The sequence below is a fragment of the Hylobates moloch genome, unplaced genomic scaffold (genome assembly GCF_009828535.3).
Source record: "Hylobates moloch isolate HMO894 unplaced genomic scaffold, HMol_V3 SCAFFOLD_15, whole genome shotgun sequence".
NCBI lineage: Eukaryota > Metazoa > Chordata > Mammalia > Primates > Hylobatidae > Hylobates > Hylobates moloch.
Window position 1 is genome coordinate 77,812,796 of NW_026652290.1, and position 20,839 is coordinate 77,833,634.

The 20,839-nt window shown below is 40.8% G+C and overlaps 1 protein-coding gene and 1 long non-coding RNA gene across 4 annotated transcripts; one reads left to right on the forward strand and one right to left on the reverse strand.

Annotated features, from left to right (window-relative positions):
* Positions 1-2,737: 2,737 nt before the first annotated feature.
* LOC131381318 (uncharacterized) lies at positions 2,738-3,725 on the reverse strand. The gene is made up of 2 exons (XR_009209980.1): positions 3,637-3,725; positions 2,738-3,441 (listed from the first exon to the last, which is right to left on the reverse strand). It is a non-coding gene; the product is annotated as an uncharacterized LOC131381318 (long non-coding RNA).
* On the forward strand, positions 3,321-19,835 carry CALM2 (calmodulin 2). Of its 3 annotated transcripts, none has more exons than XM_032176891.2 (6): positions 3,321-3,409; positions 9,380-9,410; positions 17,421-17,564; positions 17,649-17,755; positions 18,145-18,280; positions 19,194-19,835. In XM_032176891.2, exons 1-6 carry the CDS (start codon positions 3,407-3,409, stop codon positions 19,220-19,222), a joined length of 450 nt encoding a protein of 149 aa, XP_032032782.1. In that variant the 5' UTR covers positions 3,321-3,406; the 3' UTR covers positions 19,223-19,835. The 3 variants fall into 3 exon arrangements, with proteins under 3 accessions (XP_032032782.1, XP_058284566.1, XP_058284565.1); XM_058428583.1 differs by lacking the exon at positions 3,321-3,409 and adding an exon at positions 3,599-3,614; XM_058428582.1 differs by lacking the exon at positions 3,321-3,409 and adding an exon at positions 3,803-3,818.
* Positions 19,836-20,839: the final 1,004 nt, after the last annotated feature.

Sequence of the window (20,839 nt, forward strand, 5' to 3'; positions counted from 1 at the left end):
TGGGAAGGAAGTGTCAAAGGATAGGGCTTGTGTTATCGCTGACCTACAAATTGAGGAAGAGGTGTGGAGAGGAAGTACATTCTCACTTTCCCAACATGGGCAAAGGCAGAGAGCTGTAAGGTCTTACCAGTCAGGACAGGAAAATTCAAAGACAACCACCTCCTAGGCCTTGACATGTTGGTCATCACCAACTTTCTCAGTGGCAATTGCCAAAGTCAGGCAGCACTGTATGTCATGTTGTGGAAGACAAATGCTCTATAAATAAATTGACTTGAAACAGTCTCAAATACACATAAACCACAATGGCTTTAAATGTAACTCTTGACTTTTTTCTCATTTTCTTTCTCTTCTCAGAGAGGTCAGCAAGGAAAGTTCTGCAAGAGAGGCTTTATGGAAATTCAACCTAAGAAACCTGGGAGGACTTTTATGTATCTGCTGTAACAAACGTATTTCACTCCTAAATATTTGTTTAAAAGCTCCTGGAGCCTTTAAACTCTAGAGATGGATACATACATCTCTGAGCATGCACCTGTATTTCAGACTTAACGATGCACTTGTTATATGCTAGACATCAATCTTTTTAAAAATTCATTTTCTAGAGGAGGTGATTATTCATTTTGTCATTCAATTTCCCATCATTAAAAATTTCATGCAGTAAAATCACTGCACACTAATGGGGTACTGTGTAAAGACAGTATTTTTAGTGACTAAGTTGAAAGAAAAGATCATTGATAGCTCTTCCATCTGAGGATTTGAGGAGGAATCAGAGACAAATTTCTGAGGAATACCTTGGAAAGACCTGGAAGCTACCAGAATGCAGAGTAATGAAATGGAGGCCTTAGGGCTCCCTTTTCAGCTCAGATTCTGAAGCAGAGGTGCCCGCTTTTAAGTAACATTCTGTCTTAATGGTATTTCATTCACAGGATAAAGTTAACTAAATCTCCTTTCCCCCCACCATCATCACGTCACCACATTAGCAAGGACAATAGAAGCACAGGGTCCTGAGTTTGCACTGACTGGTCATTCATCTGAAAAGAAGGTCACAGGGTTGCCAATGCTAATTGGAAGAGCATTTAATGCCTGGTTTGCATGACTGAAAGAAAGAGGACCACCTCTGGCCTGGCAAAGAAAAGATTTTTGATGGTGTGAGAAAATGTCTAACTTGGCTAAAGGAGGTTAAATTCCACTGAAGCCTTCCAAGTGGGTGCAGATAGCTGTTAGCATCAGAAATGGTCTTGCTGGGCAGGGCAATGTTCTGTAGTGAGCTGTCTTCAGTAGGCAAGATTTCACCTTGGCTTGCAAAAAATGCTGTTCACTGGGTTTTAAAGGTCCACATGCTTGTGCTTTTTACTGGAAAATTCTCAGACCTTGATATGGCCTGTGATGATTTTTTTTTTTTTTTTCTGAGCTGGATTCTACCAACAATCTTCTTAAGGAACTGCATTTTGAGATTTAAACCTTATTCCTCTTTAATTTCCCAGCGTCCTCCTCTCTGCCTAACGGGGCTGGCTGTCTACTTTGGGCTTTAGTAATGCCTATCCCCTTGCAACTCCTCCGTCATACCATGCAATTACACACCTCTGGGCCTTTCCTGTTACTTACTTCACCCAGAACTTGCTCCCTTCTTTCCTCCCTGCTGTTTCCTAGCCCATTTTATAACATTAGACAATTTAGGAGTTATCTTCTCTAGGAACCCTTTTTGGAACCTCTATAGAGGACTAAGGTCCTCACCTCTGCATCTCGTAAGCCCTTCTATAGTTACAATTATAATCAAACCGAGTTCACACAGTAGGTGTTCACTATCCACCTGTTAAATATTTCAGGTATGTACACCTTTGTTTATTTTGGATGAGACCAAGGAGTTACTTTTTATGTGGTTTTTTTTTTTTTTTTTTGAGACGGAGTCTGGCTCTGTCGCCCAGGCTGGAGTGCAGTGGCACCATCTCGGCTCACTGCAAGCTCCGCCTCCCGGGTTCACGCCATTCTCCTGCCTCAGCCTCTCCGAGTAGCTGGGACTACAGGCGCCCGCCACCACGCCCGGCTAATTTTTTTGTATTTTTAGTAGAGACGGGGTTTCACCGTGGTCTCGATCTCCTGACCTTGTGATCCGCCCGCCTCGGCCTCCCAAAGTGCTGGGATTACAAGCGTGAGCCACCGCGCCCGGCCGTTTTTATGTGGTTTTAAAAATATTCATTTAAATCTGTGGAGTTAGAAACCCAAAAGGGCAAATTTCCTATGAAGGGGAAGGCATATTATAGTGACCAATTGTTGGAGTCCTACCCTGTGCCAGGTACTTTAACACTTTACATTAATTCTAATCTTTGCATAATTCTAATTCCCACAATATTCTTTCGAGAAAGGTCTTATTGCCTGTATTTTACAAGTGAGGCTAAAAATTAAATGACTCACCCAGGGTCATGCATCTGAGAGAGGGACCCAACTAACTCATGCCCAGCTCTGTCCAACCCAGAACCCTTTAACCCCACGATAACAAGGGGCCATTTCAAGAGACTTATCCCACTGAAGCTCGGATACTGTGACTTTTGAGTTACTTTTCTTTTCTGGTAATTACCCCTGGCAAAGAACGCGAAGAGGAAGTATAAACGAAAGACCCTTTGAGATTAGCCTGCCAACTGAACAGCTACATTTGCCCGTGTGCAGATTTACATGGGTTTTGTGACGGCGTGAAATGAAGAACGTGCGGCTTCCATCAGGCCAAAACACTAGGTTAAAAAGCTGAGTTCAGGGTACGCGTTTATCGGAATCTTTCAGCTTCATTCTTTATCGGCTTAAGGTGTTTTCGTCTACCCCTTAATAAGGGGCGGGAAACTGGGTGAGTGTGGCAGGGAAGGATACGTGGAAGAGGAAGGTTCTTCAGCCAAGGGCAGAGTAGGAGACCCTGCCGCCTGGCGCAGTTGCCAGGACTGCGCGGCCCGAGCAGCAACGGCAGAAGCCGCACCGCGTCCCGGCGGCGGCTGCGAGTCCCAGTGACGCATTGCAGGTACAAACCAGCCAATCAGAGGCCGGCTCAACGACCATCTAGTCACGCATCGCCGCCACGATGCTCCTCCGCGCCGCAAAGTAGCGCCCCTCAGGAGCCGCTCCACCGGCCTTTTAACGGCTCGCTGGAAATGAAACCCATTTACGTCATCCTTTCGCCCACTTTCCTTGATCTCTTGCCTCATAGACCAAATAACTGTGAAGAAAGGGGTCCCGAGAAGAGTTTGAGGGGAGGGGGTTGGCCGGGACTCGTTTGCGATGTTCCGTTATCTAGATGCGGCGGAGGGATCTGGCGGAGGGAGGTGTTTATGAGGCGCTGGGGGCGGAGGAGGCGAATTAGTCCGAGGGGAGAGAGCGAGCTGAGTGGTTGTGTGGTCGCGTCTCGGAAACCGGTAGCGCTTGCAGCATGGTGAGTGCATCGCTGAGCTGCCGGCGCTGGGCCTGTGGGGGGAAGAGACTGGAGCGAACTGACTAAAGAAAGGAAACTCGCCTCCCTTACACCTTCAAGGAGTGGTTTCTGCCAGAGGGATGGCGCGAAAGAGGCCAGGGATGCCCGCGACGGTTGTGTCGCAGGTGCTCCCCCACCTCCATTCTCCTGAGGGGGGCTTCCTCTAGTGAGTTGAGGGCCGGACGCACAGATCCCGAGGTGGCGAAGCTCCTCGGGGGCTTGGCTGGAGGAGGATGGGTCCGGGATGAGGGACAGCCCAGTGCACGGGAAGGAGAGAAAGTGAAGGAAGGGAGAGAGGGAGCGCAGACAGCCTTCTGTCGGGCGTCTGGAAAGGTCAAGCTGGGGCCGGATTCAATCCACCCAACCGACGGTTAGTGCGAGCGCCAGGAAGCGCCTTTGTCCGCTTGCGGCCGCCATGCGCCCAGGGGGCGGGAGGAGCGCGCGGGGCCCTGGGGCGAGCGCCGGCGCCGCAGTTAGCCCGCGTACTCCGCGTGTCGGGATCCAGGGGGCGCGCGGGCGGGCGGCGCGCTGTGTGGGCCGAGCCCGCGCGGCGCAGGGAGCGGCCGGTGGGGGCGGGGCGGGCTAGCGCCGCGCGGGACCCGGAGCCGCCGCCCCGCTCGGTCCCGCTTGAGCTCCAGCTGCTGTGCTGGCACCTGCAGGACTGCGGAGATCTCTGTGGCGCTGCGGGGCCGTTGGCGGGGATGGGCGGGGGAGGGGAGCTTCGACGGTTTCCCATCCCCCTCTGGCAACCCTAATTTTCCTGCTCCATCTGGGGCCCTGGGGCGTCTTCCACCACCCAGGCCGGATGCTTTAAAAAAGTTGCTTTTTAAAGTGTCTGTCTTTGAAAGAAATTAACTTTACCCCTGAAGTCTGGGGCGCATCCTCGCAATATACGTCTTGTTAGGGAGAGTGTTCGGCTCCAGCTAGGGTTCTGCAAGGCGTTTCCTGTTCCCCGCTGGAGGGGAAGCAAGCTCCGGAGTGACTGCCTTCTGAAAGTCGGTCTTGTAACAATTGGATGGATGCCTTTGAAGAGCCCCGTCTCTATTCTATTCTTGAAAACAGCGTGCAGCCCTAATATTCAAGAACCACGACCACATGAAAACATTGCTCCCCTTCTGGTGCTTTGAAAACGACTCCTAAATTCCGTGTAGAAGTTGCCAGGTCGTTTTGACGTACACTTCGTTTGTATGATGTCTGTCTGACAAATACTGTGATGGAAGAGTGTATGCGGGGGAGGAGCAGGGAATTTTTTAAAGCATTTTCCGGTCACCTCAGGCTGGGAGAGCATGTTCTTTCCTGGAGAAAAAAAAAAAAAAACCACCTAATGAGGGCGGTAATCTGTGATACTTACTTTGTGGTTCCTCCTGCCAAGTGGTTACAGCGATGGGTGTGTCCAGGAGGCAAGGTGACATCTTAAACAGGAGTTGGGGATCCTTGCCAACTGAAACCTCCAGCCTGTATGGGTGTGGGGAGAGGAGTTCACCTTAAATAAAACTAGCGTTCATTGACGTTTGATGCATTCGCTTCATCTTGATACTTCAAATATTATTCTGAATTTGAATGTGCTGGTTACATTTGCTTTAAGATGTAGTTATAGGCATATGTAATAAACATTACAAGTTGTGGAGTAAGCTTTTTTTTTCTGGAATAAATGAAGGATAAAGTTTTCTTTAATCAGTTTTGATAATTGAATCAGTAATTCGAATAGATTTTTCTTGGTAGAGTTGGTTATCTACGCATTTGTGGTCCCTTGCTCAGTGTTAAGCTTTTGTAGTTATTGTTTGCATCACTGGTGCTTTGGGGGTTTTCTGTTAAATTGACAGCTCTTACTATAAGAGACAAAGTCGAAAAAAAATCTTAATAAAAATTGACAGATACCATTAGTAAATTTGAAAATTGCCTTCAGATAACTTCATAATTAGAGGACTGAGATTTTAAATTAAGAATCCAATTAAAAAAAAATTAGCCGGACTTAGTGGCCTGTGCGTGTAGTCCTGGCTACTTAATGGGCTGAGGCAGGAGGATCATCTTGGGCCCGGGAGTTGGAGACTGTAGTGAGCTATGATCACACCACTGCACTCCCTGGGCAACAGAGTGAGACCCTGTCTCTCAAAAAATAAAAAAATTAGGACCCCAAGTTAAAGTATAAAAAATTTTATATGGAAGGAAAGTAAGATTGCTCATGTAACTCTTGAGTTTACGTGTAGTCAACATATGCTCACCGAAAACGGGATTGCTTCAAGAGGACTGAGGCCAGGGTGATTAGGTAAGTAAAAGATGTAAAAAGGTAGAAAATGTTTGTCACTTGAGTCTAAATAATTGTTCTTATAAGTGCCAAGGCCTATTTCTGTTAGGCTCAGAAGATCAATGGATTTGGCTCTTTTAAAATATAGAAAGCTCTAGCTTCAGCTAGAATTTAGGCCTTTAGTAATAGCCCTAATTTTTATGAAGCCATTTTGTTCCAGTGATCTGTTGGTGAGAGATGCTATGTAAGTACTATTCTTCAGAATTAGGTGTCTTTTTACCCTAATGAATAATTTAGATTGCTTTTGATATAGGTAAAACAAATATGCTGGCTTCCATAATTGTAGAAAAAAACTTCACGTAGGAATCCTTTGTTGTATCAAAGTAGCACCTGATGGGAATGAACAGACAGGAATGGATGAAGGATAGCAGTTTGTGTTCCATTTCAAATCTGTGGGCTCACACATTTATTCAGATAAGAACACCACCTTTCACTAGATAAGCTCCAATAGTATTCATGCATACTTTTGAATGGCATGTAGGAAATGTTTGATAGGTACATAATGTATTCACTTCAGGTCACTAATGTAATACAGGGTCGTGCTTCTTAGTGTTGACAGATTACCTGTGGTTCTCCAAAATGAACCTTGTAGTACAGGAGGTCTAGGGAGGAACCTGAGAGTATACTAATGCCTAGGAACTTTCTCTGGAGTGGCAAGAGCAGTGGGAAGAATTACATCAATAGCTACAGAAATAAGGGAGTAAGAAAGAACAAGTCATCTCTCTAGTGAATTATTCTTCACTTTACTGAGATAAACATACATGTTAATAAGCTTGAGTTTTCCAAAAAGTATAATTCTTCTGGTTCTTCTAAGAAAATCGCACTCCATGGAAACAAGGAAGAACCAAATTTATTCGCCTTTGTAGCAGTTGGGAAAGTTAGTGCTAGGAAGTCTTCTTGATTTATAGTAGACTTTAATCTGGATATTGCTGGTAAAAGTTTATTCTAAAACCTGAACTTTGGATAAGTAGTAAATACAAAAAGCTTCTCAACCTTCCAAGCAAAATTGAGAGCTTTCAGGTTACGTGAGTAATTTAGTCTCTTGGGTGCTTAGTTCATTCCTTGAAGCTCATTTTTGTGATCTCTCTTCCAAGATTGCATTTGCTCAGAGGTAGGGAGTTAGACAAGATGGTGATGGTCTGAGGTCCCTAAATTTAGACTTTCCAAGCAAAATTGGACAGTGGTTCCTTAATTGCTAACATCCTCGTTTCTTCCTAAGGCCTCTCATGTTTCATATATGGTAGCCTTCCCAAAATCTCATCCCCCCTCCCCACCATGTAGAGAGAACAAACCTGTCTCCTTTCCTGTACAGAGTACAGGATCCTTCAGCTTTCACACAGGCTGCAGTGTCTGCCACACATTTAAACTTTTTTTTAGTCTTAAAGTGATGTCACCTGCTGCATCTGTCGCTGGGTTGCACCTTGTGGATTTAGTTTGCATAAATTTTCTCAGCTTAAACAAAGTTAACATTGAATAGAGTAGGCTTACCATAAAGGGCTTAATAAATGCCATGCATGCCTACATTCTGTGTGGAAGTTGAGCTTGTCAGGTTGATATTTAACATTGTAGGTTCTTTGTTTAGTTAATTTATATAAGATAATGGTTACCATGTAACTCTTTAGGTTAGCTTTGTACATAGCATCTCACTTTGCACAACAACCCTGCAAGGTACGTATTGTTATTCTTGTGCTACAAATGAAGTTGACTGAGGATGAGTACCACATCCAAGGTCACACAGCTATTAAATGGCAGAGCTGGGATACTAGCCTGTGACTCAGAACTTGATGCTTTTCCCCCCACGCCATGCATGCCAGGTTGCCCTTCCTTTCAGGAATGATGGAAGTCCTGCAAAATGCAATAAACTGAAGTAACGTAGCTTCTCTTAATACAAAGTAAATAACTGAGTAGATTTACTGGATTTTAAACCTTAATCCTTGGGTAAACAATCTGTGACTGACTTCACACCAAATATTTGTTGGTGGAGGATTTGGACTTTAGGGATAAAAGTGGATACATATTTTATTTTACAAACTCTGTATTTGAACCTAATTATTGGCTCTTCAATTTTAAGTTACCAGCTTTTTTTTTTTTTTTAATGAATTTGATTTACATCGTGGTCAAATAAAAATTGTTGAGCAGGGAAAATAAACTACTTTCTGGATTCCTTCTCGAATTTTCTCATGTTGTGCCCTAGAGAAAATGTGAAGCCATTCCACATTAAGGTGTTACTTTTCCCAGGGGTGTGTTCATTTAAAAAGAATGAAGCCAGGCAATGTTTATTTTTCTTTTGCCTACAAATGAATGAATGGATTAATCATTGTACACTTGACTCCCATGTTGGTAGGGATTTTAGATAGGAGGCTATTTCTTGTCTGTGCCTCTCAATACCCCATAAGCGGTTGCTTCATGGATGTATATACTAATAAGCAGTGAAAGAAAGTGCATGTTCAAAGAATACAACAAGGAGTCTGGATATTTTGCAATCATCTTTATATATTACGGTGCTCTGAATTAAAAGCTGAAAGTTACTGGGTATGTCTGACACCTTAGTGCTTTATCTTGGTTCTACTAATTTTGTCTGCCCCACTCCCACTTAACCTAGCCTCATTCCTTAGCTGTAAGATAGGGGATAATACCATTATAAGGTTTTTATTAAGATTGAATAAGGATAAAATTGAGGCCGGGCGCGGTGCCTCAAGCCTGTAATCCCAGCAATTTGGGAGGCCGAGGTGGGCGGATCACAAGGTCAGGAGATCGAGACCATCCTGGCTAACACGGTGAAACCCCGTCTCTACTAAAAATACAAAAAATTAGCCGGGTGTGTTGGCGGGTGCCTGTAGTCCCAGCTACTCGGGAGGCTGAGGCTGGAGAATGGCGTGAACCCGGGAGGCAGAGCTTGCAGTGAGCCGAGATCGCGCCACTGCACTCCAGCCTGGGGGACAGAGAGAGACCCCATCTCAAAAAAAAAAAAAAAAAAAGGATAAAATTTATAATGGGTTTTAGCAAATGGCAGAAAATATTTTCTGAAGAAAACCAAGTGCTATTAAAAAAAAATCACAAGCCTTGGGCTTACTTTGGGATTTTAAAAACCAAGAGAAAATGGATGGCTGAACTTTCAAACATTTGGTAAATATTATAGTATTGTAATTCAGAGCTCTGGATTCTTTGCATTTTGCCTGTTGGGTGAGAAGGAATAAAAGCTTGTTGTGCCTTTTTTTTTTTTAATCACTTTAATTTCAAAACAATGTTTAACCATTTGTGGGAGTAATTTTCATTTTGTGATCCTGAAGCATTTTGATTCAGTGGGAATTTCTGGTGATTTATATCTGGAATAGAAGTGAGCTTAAGTTTAGCTATTCTAACATTGAAAAAGGAAGCAATGTTTCCATTGGATTCTAAAGTATACTTTCAAAAATATTCTGAAGTATTTGTATATCTTAAACTTGGAGTTAAGACAGCTTAGCTTTGAAGATAAACCAGATGTGTGCATTTTCTACCCAGATGTGTTTGTTGCTGGACTAAATGAAACAGTACATGGTAACCCTTGAAAGGTTTTAAACTTGTTTCTGTAACTGCTAATCTACATACTCTCAAGTCACTAACCTACCTCTTTGATCTCTTTGTAGGCTGACCAACTGACTGAAGAGCAGATTGCAGGTGAGAAATACTCAGCTAGGTTGTACCCATTAGATTGTTATTATAAATTGAATAGCCAATGTCAGGATAAGAGACTTGTATGAAATAACTGACTTTGGTATATGTCATGGATACTAACATACGGGTATAATATAATACAGTAATTCAACCTGCTTTGGCAAGTGAGATTGTAAACTTGCTGATGGAAGATGTGCGGGGCTAATTGTAATTAAAGACATGTATTTTAGTCTGCGTGGATATACTTTGGAGCCTTGTGGTGTAGTGGTGGTCTTTGTTTTGTTTTCTGAAGACTACCTTAGTATAGAACAGGAATTCTGGGCTAGCTGACACTCTAGAAAAGGAGGCCAAGAAGTAACTAAGGCAACTTGAAATGGAGAATCAAAAAAGGAACATTGAATTTACCCTAGTTAAAATTAGCTAACATTTTAACCTAAGAATTGCATATATAATCAATCAGGGAATAACCATTTCTCAAGTGAAAAAATTTAAGAAGTTGGCATTCTATTTTATAAATGTCACTGTAGCAGTATGGATTTTTCTCTTAAAAAGCAGTGACAGCTGTTGAAATGAAGCTGCTTAAATTTTGTCCCTTTTAGTTTGCTATGGAAGTATGCAAAATTATTACATAAAACCTGATGTCATGTTCTCTTTATGCCATGCCATAGAACGTTAATACTTTTGATTTATCCTTATACTTGAGATGGCTGGTTAATGTCAATGTTGGGGAAACTCCCCCCCCCCCCTTGCTGGAGTTGTTTTTTTTGTTTTGTTTTTATTGTAGTGTTGAAATGCTTTGCAAACTGTTCCTTTGTTTTCATTTGAGACTTTTATTAGCACGAGCACCAAGCAGTTTATTTGCCAGTTTTCACAGTAGGCAGGAAGGGTTTGATAAGAGCTCAAAAGCACTTGAGCACTTTTTCTAATGCTGGAGAAAACTGAGAAGCCCAGTTGGAACTATATAGCCCATTTAAAGCAAGCTCCCCACTTCCCATAAGCATATAGAAATTTGGGGGATACCAGAATTACACTAGTCACCTCAAATACTATTTGATAGGACTGTAGGTAGAAAGCTATTATTATTAAAGACAAATTTAAGCAGGTTTTATTTTTACTTATTGTGTAATTTGACTTAAACTTAGTTTTTACTTTCTGAGGTTGGTAAATTACATGTATTGAATGTTATGAACAAAAAGCAAACAGTTTTGGGAATAATTTTTTTTGTTGAGTTAACACTGTTTTAAAGGTATCACCTATTTGATCTCATGTCTCCTCAAAAAAAAAAACAAACAAACAAACAAAAAAAAACAGACCTTGGTCCTGATGGCTGGTAATCTTATCACTTTGGGAGGCTGAGGCAGCAGGATCACTTGAGCCCAGGAGTTTGAGACCAGCCTGGGCAACATAGTGAGACTCCATCTCTACAAAGTAAATGTATCATCAAAATGTTTTTCTGAAGTAGTTTTTTTTATAAATATACTGTCTCCTTCCCAAACTATCTCAGGCTATCTAATACTTCACTCTTAAACTCTGACCTTCTCTAATACATTTCTCAATATTCCCAGTCAGGTAGTGGCACCTACTGTATGCAGTACAGCATGTTCACTTTAGGGTAGAAAACGTGTTAGTCAGTGTGCCTATTGCATAGTTGATGGTCTGCTCTCCTAAACACACAACTCTTTAAAAAGAAAGTTTGTTGGCCGGGCGCAGTGGCTCACGTCTGTAATTCCAGCACTTTGGGAGGCCGAGGCGGATCACTTGAGGTCAGGAGTTCGTGACCAGCCTGGCCAACGTGGTAAAACCCCGTCTCTCCTAAAAATACAAAAATTAGCCAGGCGTGGTGGCGTTTGCCTGTAATCCCAGCTACTCAGGAGGCTGAGGCAGGAGAATCACTTGAACCTGGGAGGCAGAGGTTGCAGTGAGGCGAGATCGTGCCCCTGCACTCCAGCCTGGGCAACAGTGAGACTTCGTCTCAAAAAAAAAAAAAAAAAGTTTGTGTCTATTGAATATAAGAGGATCCCTATCCCTCTTCAGTGATTGATAGCATTTTTATTTTTAAATTTTTTTTTGAGACAGTTTCACTCTTGTTGCCCAGGCTGGAATGCAATGGCGTAACCTCCGTCTCCCGGGTTCAAGCAGTTCTGCTTCAGCCTCCCGAGTAGCTGGGATTAGAGGCATGCACCACCTGGCTATTTTTGTATTTTTAGTAGAGATGGGGTTTCTCCATGTTGGTCAGGCTGGTCTCAAACTCGCAACCTCAGGTGATCCACCCGCCTCGGCCTCCCAAAGTGCTGGGATTACAGGTGTGAGCCACCATGCCCGGCCTGATAGAATTCTTATAAAGAATACTGGTGGTTCATCAAAACCGTGACATTCAGGACCTGTTCTCTTTATTGTCTTTAAGTTAAATCCTGTCTTTTCTTGGCTTTCATCATAAAATTAGGTTTCCAGTGGGAGTAGAGGGAAAAAAATCTGTTCTTAGGTTCTCTTCTTACTCCACCTTTTCCTAGACCACAGATTTCTTTAAAGCCATTCCTTGGACCTCCAGGTTTCAGTTAAGATTTAGGGCAGAGGAACCAAAACTTTTATGCTACTAAAATAAAAATCATGTGCAGTCAGGGACCTTTTTGTTCTACTTTGTAGGCCCAGTACCTGCTACATAGTAATCATTGAATATTTCTTGAGTAAATGTTATTCTCAATGAGTGTGTAACATAAAGTTCTAGGGCACTACTATCCTAAGATTTCTGCCTACTCTCCAAGTCCCATCCTCCCAAATTTGGTATATTTCAGTGTTTACCTTTGAGATGAAGGCAATTTTTTAATCTGGTAAATTGTAATTGTTGGTGGCTGTGCATGGTGGCTCCTGTCTAATCCCAACACTTTTGGAGGCTGAGGCAGTGGAATTGCTTGAGCCCTGGAGTTCAAGACCAGTCTGGGCAACACAGCAAGACTCTGTCCAAAAAAAAAAAAAAAAAAAAAAAGAAAAAATTTTTTTTAAATTTGTTAAGTGCTGGTGACCGCCAACATCCTTGTTTAGATGAAGTTCCTAAATTTTTTGAGACAGAGCTTCACTCTCTTGCCCAGGCTGGAGTGCAGTAGCATGATCTTGGCTCACTGCAACCTTTGCCGTCCAACTTCAAGCGATTCTCCTGGCTCAGTCTCCCAAGTAGCTGGGATTACAGGTGCGCACCACCACGCCCGGCTAGTTTTTGTATTTTTAGGAGAGATGGGGTTTCACCATGTTGGCCAGGCTGGTCTTGAACTCCTGATGTCAGGTGATCCGCTTACCTCGACCTTCCAAAGTGTTGGGATTATAGGCATGAGCCACTGCACCTGGCCTAAAATTTTTTATATTACTTGGTTGTATAGAGCATTCCAGTCTAGTATGACATCACTAACAAGTTCATTTTGTTGATAACTCTGCCATGATGTCATTAGTTGTTGCTGTTTGACTTTTGGAAGACTGATAGGAAAAATGTGCAGTATTGATAGGAAAAATGTACAGTATTTTTTTCTTTAAGAAGTCTGTGCCTAAACTTTCATTAAATTTTCAAGGTCCAAATTTGTTTGATAAAAATAATAATATTACTCAATGTATAGCAACAATTGCATGAAGTGCCAAAAGAGTTCCATCCAGTACATGATCTTTAAGGGATTATTAAGTTCAGAAGTTTGTGAAGAAATAGAAGTTAATAAACAGTCATTTGATTTGTTCTGTAATTGTTTTGTGATAATAACCTATTTTAATAAAATTTTTAAAACATGTTATTTTAATAAAATTATATGTTTAGGGAATAAACTAATTAGGGAAGGGCCTTGGGGTTGCTAATGAATAAATAAAACTCAAGTAATAGATTTTTCTGGAAGTTTCAATTTGGTCAGCTAAAATGGATTTTGGTAGTTTCCTTATACCTATCAATTACGTAGAAGATAGCTGTTCTGTGGCATTCAGGACCTGTTTTCTTTATTGTGTGTTTAGGTTTTGACTCTTCGATTAATTTCAAGTCGTTCCTGGGAGTTACTGTTTAGAATTATATGCTTGTATACGTAAAGATTGTGCTAGTTTTGAAGTACAGGTAAACTGTAAAGGCAGGTGAATTAAAATTTTACTTTGGGGTTTATTATTTTGAGTTTTTACGGGTATTTTTTACTCTTTAGTATAAAAATACAAGTAGAAATTTGGAATAAACCTTGACCTTTAAAAGAAATGTTATTTGTTCCTTTCTTGAATGAATAACATAGTATTAGCATAGATACGGTTTTATTTTCTGCATTTTACTTATTCTAGCAAACATTTTAAGTGTTAACTAGATTTTTAAATTTCCTGAAAGTTATACATAATCTTACACTATGCATCTTCCAGTATTTAGCTTTTTGTTATAATAGAAAGGTGATTACTGCTAATTAAACATTGGGAATTTAGGCACCTAATGGTGGTGGTAAAAGATACCCATAGCAGAGAATGTAATATAAACAAATACCTCAAAGTCTTAATTTTCTTGTAACCTATATTAAGTGAAAGGTGCAATGTGTCTGAACTCCAATGTATGTATTTCTAGATATTTCTACATTCTGTTTAAAAACAGTAAAATTGAAATGTCTTTATCAATTGTGCTATTTATAGGTGGAGACTCCCTGATCTATTTTTGTCATTAGGTTGGTCTAGGTTAGCACTGTATACTATTTTCATAAAATCAATTAGTGTGGTACGAACCTTCTGATTGGTATTAGGTGAGTTCCTCTACAAACCAGTAATATTTAAATAAGAAAGAATGCAGTTAGGAGGCAATTGTAATAGCCCCGGCAAAGGATGATGGAGCCTTGAACCAAAATACTGGTTGTAGAGATGGAGGAAAAATCAGGCAGTATTTAAATGATAGAATTGGAGACTTGTTGACAGATTTCAGACTGAAAGAGTTAAAAGTGGCTCTTGGGCTTTTGCTAGTATCTTTAGGGTTGCTTGGGAGTATAGAATTCATTTTCATGTTTTGCTTGTGATCAGCCAGGGGAGCTATATCCTGTAGACAGCCAGAAATAAAGATATTTATTGAGCAAGATGGGTAGACTAAAGATATCTTGGTTGTAAGTGGGTATAGATAAAGTGGCCAAGGAGTGGAAAAAAAGGATAAAATTGGTCACATCTAGACATAAGAGACAGGAGTAAGAGCCTTTGGTAGTATGTGGTAGGTAGGAGGAAAATCAGAGTACTGTTATGAAGGCCAAGAGAAGTTTTGAGAGTTTTTCCATGCAGTTTTGGATGCTGCAAGAAAATGAGATAGTCTTTATCTTGACATTTATTAAGTATTTATTTGTTGGACATAGTTCTAAGTGTTTTACACACACTAATTTTTTTATGGGGGATGACCAGGTGAATACCCCTTGTGGGCATGGTATACTGTGTCACCCCACTTACTGGGCACATTTATGTCATTTCACAGAAATGAGGAAGCTGAGGCAGAAAGGTTTAGTAACTTGTCCAGATTGCATTGCCAGAAGAAGGAACAGAGCTAGGAAATTCTAACCCAGTAGTCAAGTTACAAAATCTCATTTTAGTTTTTATGCCATATGGCTTCACACTGAAACATACTTGATGGATTGGGTGACTGACTAGTGGTCATTGGTAAACTCAGCATTTTCAGGTGAGTTGGAGCAGTATGTCATTTTAAAATAGTGGATTGTTTGGAGATAGGAAATTGGTATGAGTAGTAGTGCCTTCTAAAATTCGGGAAGGGATAAGGGCAAGCACTTAAAATATAACTAAGGTTTCAGTTTAGTTTTAGGCTAAGCGATGTGAAGATACTTACGTGTTAATGGGCAAATTAGTGGAAGAATAGTTGAGTCCAGGGAAGAGGTAATATGGAATGAAACTGGAAGGTGTATGCGAATTGGAGTAGGGATAAGCAGGCAGGGAATAAATTGGCCTTGGACTGTAAAGAAGGTACACCATTTCTTAAACGTGTCACATAAACATTCTCAAATGTATGCCTATGTTGGGAAAGCTTAATGGGCCCATGAATTTGGAAACTTTCTGTATTCGTTTGCTGATAGGGTCTAATATCTTCTGGAAAATGACTGACTTGGAAAATACTAGCTGTATTATTTACTCATTGGTATAACTTTGCAGTATCAAAGTTAGTCTGCTTTAGTTTCTTTCTCTTTTTGGAGACAAGTCTCACTCTGTTGCCCAAGCTGGAGTGCAGTGGCGTGATCTCGGCTCACTGCAACCTCCGCCTCTCGGGTTCAAGCAGTTCTCCTGCCGCAGCCTCCCAAGTAGCTGGGACTACAGGCGCAGGCCACCACACCCAGCTAGGGGTGTGTGTGTGTCTGTGTGTGTGTGTTTTAGTAGAGATGGGGTTTCACCGTGTTTCTCAGGGGGGTGTGTGTGTGTGTGTTTTAGTAGAGACGGGGTTTCACCGTGTTTCTCAGGCTGGTCTGGAACTCCTGAGCTCAGACAGTCCGCCCACCTTGGCCTCCCAAAGTGCTAGGATTACAGGTGTGAGCCACTGCACCTGGCCTGTTTTAGTTTCTTTCTTTCTTTTTTTTTTTTTTTTTGAGACGGAGTCTTGCTCTGTCGCCCAGGCTGGAGTGCAGTGGCGCATCTCGGCTCACTGCAAGCTCTGCCTCCCGGGTTCACGCCATTCTCCTGCCTCAGCCTCCCGAGTAGCTGGGACTACAGGCGCCCCGCCACCGCGCCCGGCTAATTTTTTGTATTTTTAGTAGAGACGGGGTTTCACCGTGTTAGCCAGGATGGTCTCGATCTCCTGACCTCGTGATCCGCCCGCCTCGGCCTCCCAAAGTGCTGGGACTACAGGCTTGAGCCACCGCGCCCGGCCTGTTTTAGTTTCTTTATCTGTAAATGGTGAATGAAGCCAGGTAGTCTGGAGTGTTGCACCAGCAGGAGGTTTCCATGTAATCTAGTGATGTATTAGAAGGAACATATAGCCGGGCACAGTGCCTCATGCCCTGTAATCCCAGCACTTTGGGAGGCAGAGGCAGGCGGATCACCTGAGGTTGGGAGTTCGAGGCCAGCCTGACCAACGTGGAGAAACCCCGTCTCTACTAAAAATAGAAAATTAGCTGGGCGTGGTGGTGCATGCCTGTAATTCCAGCTACTTGGGAGGCTGAGGCAGGAGAATTGCTTGATCCTGGGAGGTGGAGGTTGCGGCGGGCCGAGATTGCACCATTGCACTCCAGCCTGGGCAACAAGAGCGAAACTCCGTCTCAAAAAAAAAAAAAAAAAAAAAAAAACCAGCAAGAAGGAACATACTATCACAACAAGATCTTAAGGAATAATCACTTTCACTATATAAGGTTGGGGTTTTAATATTCCAAAGAAAGCTCAAAATGATCTTTGTTCTCAGTGACATATATTTAGCGAAAACTGGACATTTCATATCTTGATCAGCCCATTGTTATAGACTGTTTATATAGTCCCTTCTCCTGCATTACTAGAAAGGGAAAGTAGCCTGTTTTAATTTAGTAGGTGATTGATTTAGACGTAGTGGCTAATTCTAAACACAGTATACAGAAACAGTTTAATTACTCTGTAGAAATACATATTTGGTTACCAATAGTCTTATTTTTGTTTTGTGAGTGTAGGTTAGGTCTGTAATTTTGAATTATGTTCCACAGAGCAGCTTCAGTGACAGATAGAGGAGCCAGTCATTTGGGGATTTGGTTCTTTTCCTCTGTAAACCTAGGATAATTTTATTTAGATTAGCATGAAAGTACAGTGGTATGATTGGCCAAAGATATATTTGAAATATTATCATAAGGTATCATAAAGATTGGTTAATCTTTAGGAATCAAAGTCACATTTCAGTTGCTACCTCCATTGGTATTTTTCCATTTAAAGTTTTTGGGTTTTTCTGAGACAGGGTCTTAGAGTTTGGCCAGGCTGAAGTGCAGTGGCTATTCACTGGCACGATCCCACCACTGAGTAATACATTTCATTCAGGTTACATTTTATTATTAATCTGTGCATTTGGATTGTGGTCTTTCTTTCAAACAGAATTCAAAGAAGCTTTTTCGCTATTTGACAAAGATGGTGATGGAACTATAACAACAAAGGAATTGGGAACTGTTATGCGGTCTCTTGGGCAGAATCCCACAGAAGCAGAGTTACAGGACATGATTAATGAAGTAGATGCTGATGGTAAGTCTTTAATTTTGGGGGGTGGGAGGGGTTGAAGAAGTGATACTTACATTCTGCTCTGATGTTTCAACTAAACCATTTCAGGTAATGGCACAATTGACTTCCCTGAATTTCTGACAATGATGGCAAGAAAAATGAAAGACACAGACAGTGAAGAAGAAATTAGAGAAGCATTCCGTGTGTTTGATAAGGTGGGTCAAGGACTGGATATGTTAAATTTTGAGGATGAAATGAAGATACCAGGACTCATGAAGACTTTTTTTTTTTTTTTTTGACGATTTACCAATGTATTTTAATTATCAAGCAAAAGCTTTTTAAGAATTCAGTATAGATTTTCTAATATATGTATTGCATTCATCTTGTCAAAGGAGGTGTCACTTGACTTTGGGACTAGGAAATAGTAATTTCAATATAGGACATTTTGCTTGGCTCTTAATGACATTTGTAGGTCAACTGTGTAGATTTGTATGCATTTCTAAAGTATGTTTTTCCCCCAATGTGAAATTTAGTAGTAAACTTAATTTCCATTCCAACTCTCAAGTGTAATTTTACTCAGAAACTATACTAAATTTTTTGCTAGGATGGCAATGGCTATATTAGTGCTGCAGAACTTCGCCATGTGATGACAAACCTTGGAGAGAAGTTAACAGATGAAGAAGTTGATGAAATGATCAGGGAAGCAGATATTGATGGTGATGGTCAAGTAAACTATGAAGGTAAATCTTTCACTCTCATCACCTCATTCTTCACTTTGATTTTTAAGATAAGAGGTGCTTGTTAGGTAACTGATCGAAATTAGTGACCCTTCCCCCCAAATTAGGATGCTAAAACAGTTACTAATATTTAACCTTCTTAAAATTCAGAGTGTTGTCTACAGACTAGGTAACATTGCTCTGACTTGAGAACTTAATTTAGAAATACTTACTATCAGGTTCTACCCCTACACCTGGAATCAGCATTTTAATAGGATTCTGGGGTGATTCATATATAAAGTTTGAGAAGCACTGTTCAGTGTTTGTGTTGGATTGTGGAACAATGTGGAAAGCAAACTTATTACGAGTTTCCTAAAATGAAATTAATGTGACTTTCTTTCCCCGCACTGTATTATCATTTTTCTTTAATTGGCTTTAGTCTGAAACTGCAGTTTACATGTACTTCAAAAGTATCGTATCTATTAACTTTAAGATGGCCATATCAGGAAGCAAGGCATTTAGAAATTGAAGGATTTTCAGTAAAACTTTGTATGTTTTTCATGATGTAACTACTTAACTTAGAAAAGAGCATAAAATTTAATATTATAAAAATTAAACCTAGCCCATAGCACTGAATTTAGAATATTGTCTTGTAATCCAGCAGACTTAAAATTCAAGTCTAAACTAAGATAGAGCCAAGAATGCTCTTTTTATATTGGCCTATCTAAAGCGTTAATTTGGCTCTTATTAATAATCCTGAATAGTTATGGTTAATGAAGTTCCAGCCTGGGCAATAAACTAGCTTCCCTCTGTACTTAATGTTAATTCTGAGGAAAGAGAGGAATGGAAGGAGTACTCAGTAATTGAGTAAATGTGATTTTTTTTTTTTTGTCTTTTGCTATTGACTCAAATTTTTTGTGTACTTCTTGTTTTTCAGAGTTTGTACAAATGATGACAGCAAAGTGAAGACCTTGTACAGAATGTGTTAAATTTCTTGTACAAAATTGTTTATTTGCCTTTTCTTTGTTTGTAACTTATCTGTAAACGGTTTCTCCCTACTGTCAAAAAAAATATGCATGTATAGTAATTAGGACTTCATACCTCCATGTTTTCTTCCCTTATCTTACTGTCATTGTCCTAAAACCTTATTTTAGAAAATTGATCAAGTAACATGTTGCATGTGGCTTACTCTGGATATATCTAAGCCCTTCTGCACATCTAAACTTAGATGGAGTTGGTCAAATGAGGGAACATCTGGGTTATGCCTTTTTTAAAGTAGTTTTCTTTAGGAACTGTCAGCATGTTGTTGTTGAAGTGTGGAGTTGTAACTCTGCGTGGACTATGGACAGTCAACAATATGTACTTAAAAGTTGCACTATTGCAAAACGGGTGTATTATCCAGGTACTCGTACACTATTTTTTTGTACTGCTGGTCCTGTACCAGAAACATTTTCTTTTATTGTTACTTGCTTTTTAAACTTTGTTTAGCCACTTAAAATCTGCTTATGGCACAATTTGCCTCAAAATCCATTCCAAGTTGTATATTTGTTTTCCAATAAAAAAATTACAATTTACCCAATGGTTGCTCTGCATCTGAGTCATTTAACTGTTGAAGTCTAATAATTTTGAAAATAAAATATGTCATTGGTTTCTGCTTGGTACTAGATAATTTTTTCTTGTATGGGGAAGCATATGGAGATGGGTGGCAGAAATAGTGAAGGGAAAAGGAGAAACGGATTGGAAAAGTGAGAAAAGAGGGAGAGAAGCACAGAAAATAAGAGGAACAAAATAAGGGGTGTAACCAAGGAGAGATTGAAGAGGAAGGCCAAAAAGATGGGGATCTGTGGGGGCTGGCTTAGTGTAGTCACCTTTTGGGGGTCACCATCATGTGTGCCCACAACATTCCTCCACCACTATGCCTGTCGTATTGTGCTACTGTGTTAGACCCAGAACACCTGTGAGTTCCCTCTGTGCCCGCAGAACAAGATGGTGGCAGTCATGGGAAAAGGGGCAAGTGTTTTGTTTCTTTATCCAGATTGTATTTGACAACTTCGAAAGGCTCAAATGAAAGACTCAAAAACTTAAGTGTACCTAGAATGGGAATTGGCATAAAGTAGGTATTTACTGTGTCCTACCTTTATATTTTTCAACTTTGGCATTTGTCCATGTTGACTTAAGCTGTGCAATGATGTTTTAAATGTTTGCATATTCAAAAAACATCTAGCTGGGGTGAGCATCCTTATAGTTTTATTAACTAATATTTTATTCATTGTGCTTTTTAATTCTATACGATGAGAATTTTCAGCTTGCCCATCTGCAATATTTTACAAAAAAAATGTCTTTAGGAGTAAATTGGCAATGACTACACCTTGTTTGAGTTTTTGCTGGCTTCTACCATTGCTTTCTCTATAATTTGAGCTACTCCAAAGGTGGTTATCAGGGTTTTTATTTTTTAAAACCACCTTTTAAATGCTTAATGAAAGATTCCATAGCAAACCAGAGCCAAGATTAAAACATTGAGTGTAATTGTTAACTGGTTATTAGAGCCACTAGGTCTTTAATTTCCCAGGGGTAATTCATTAT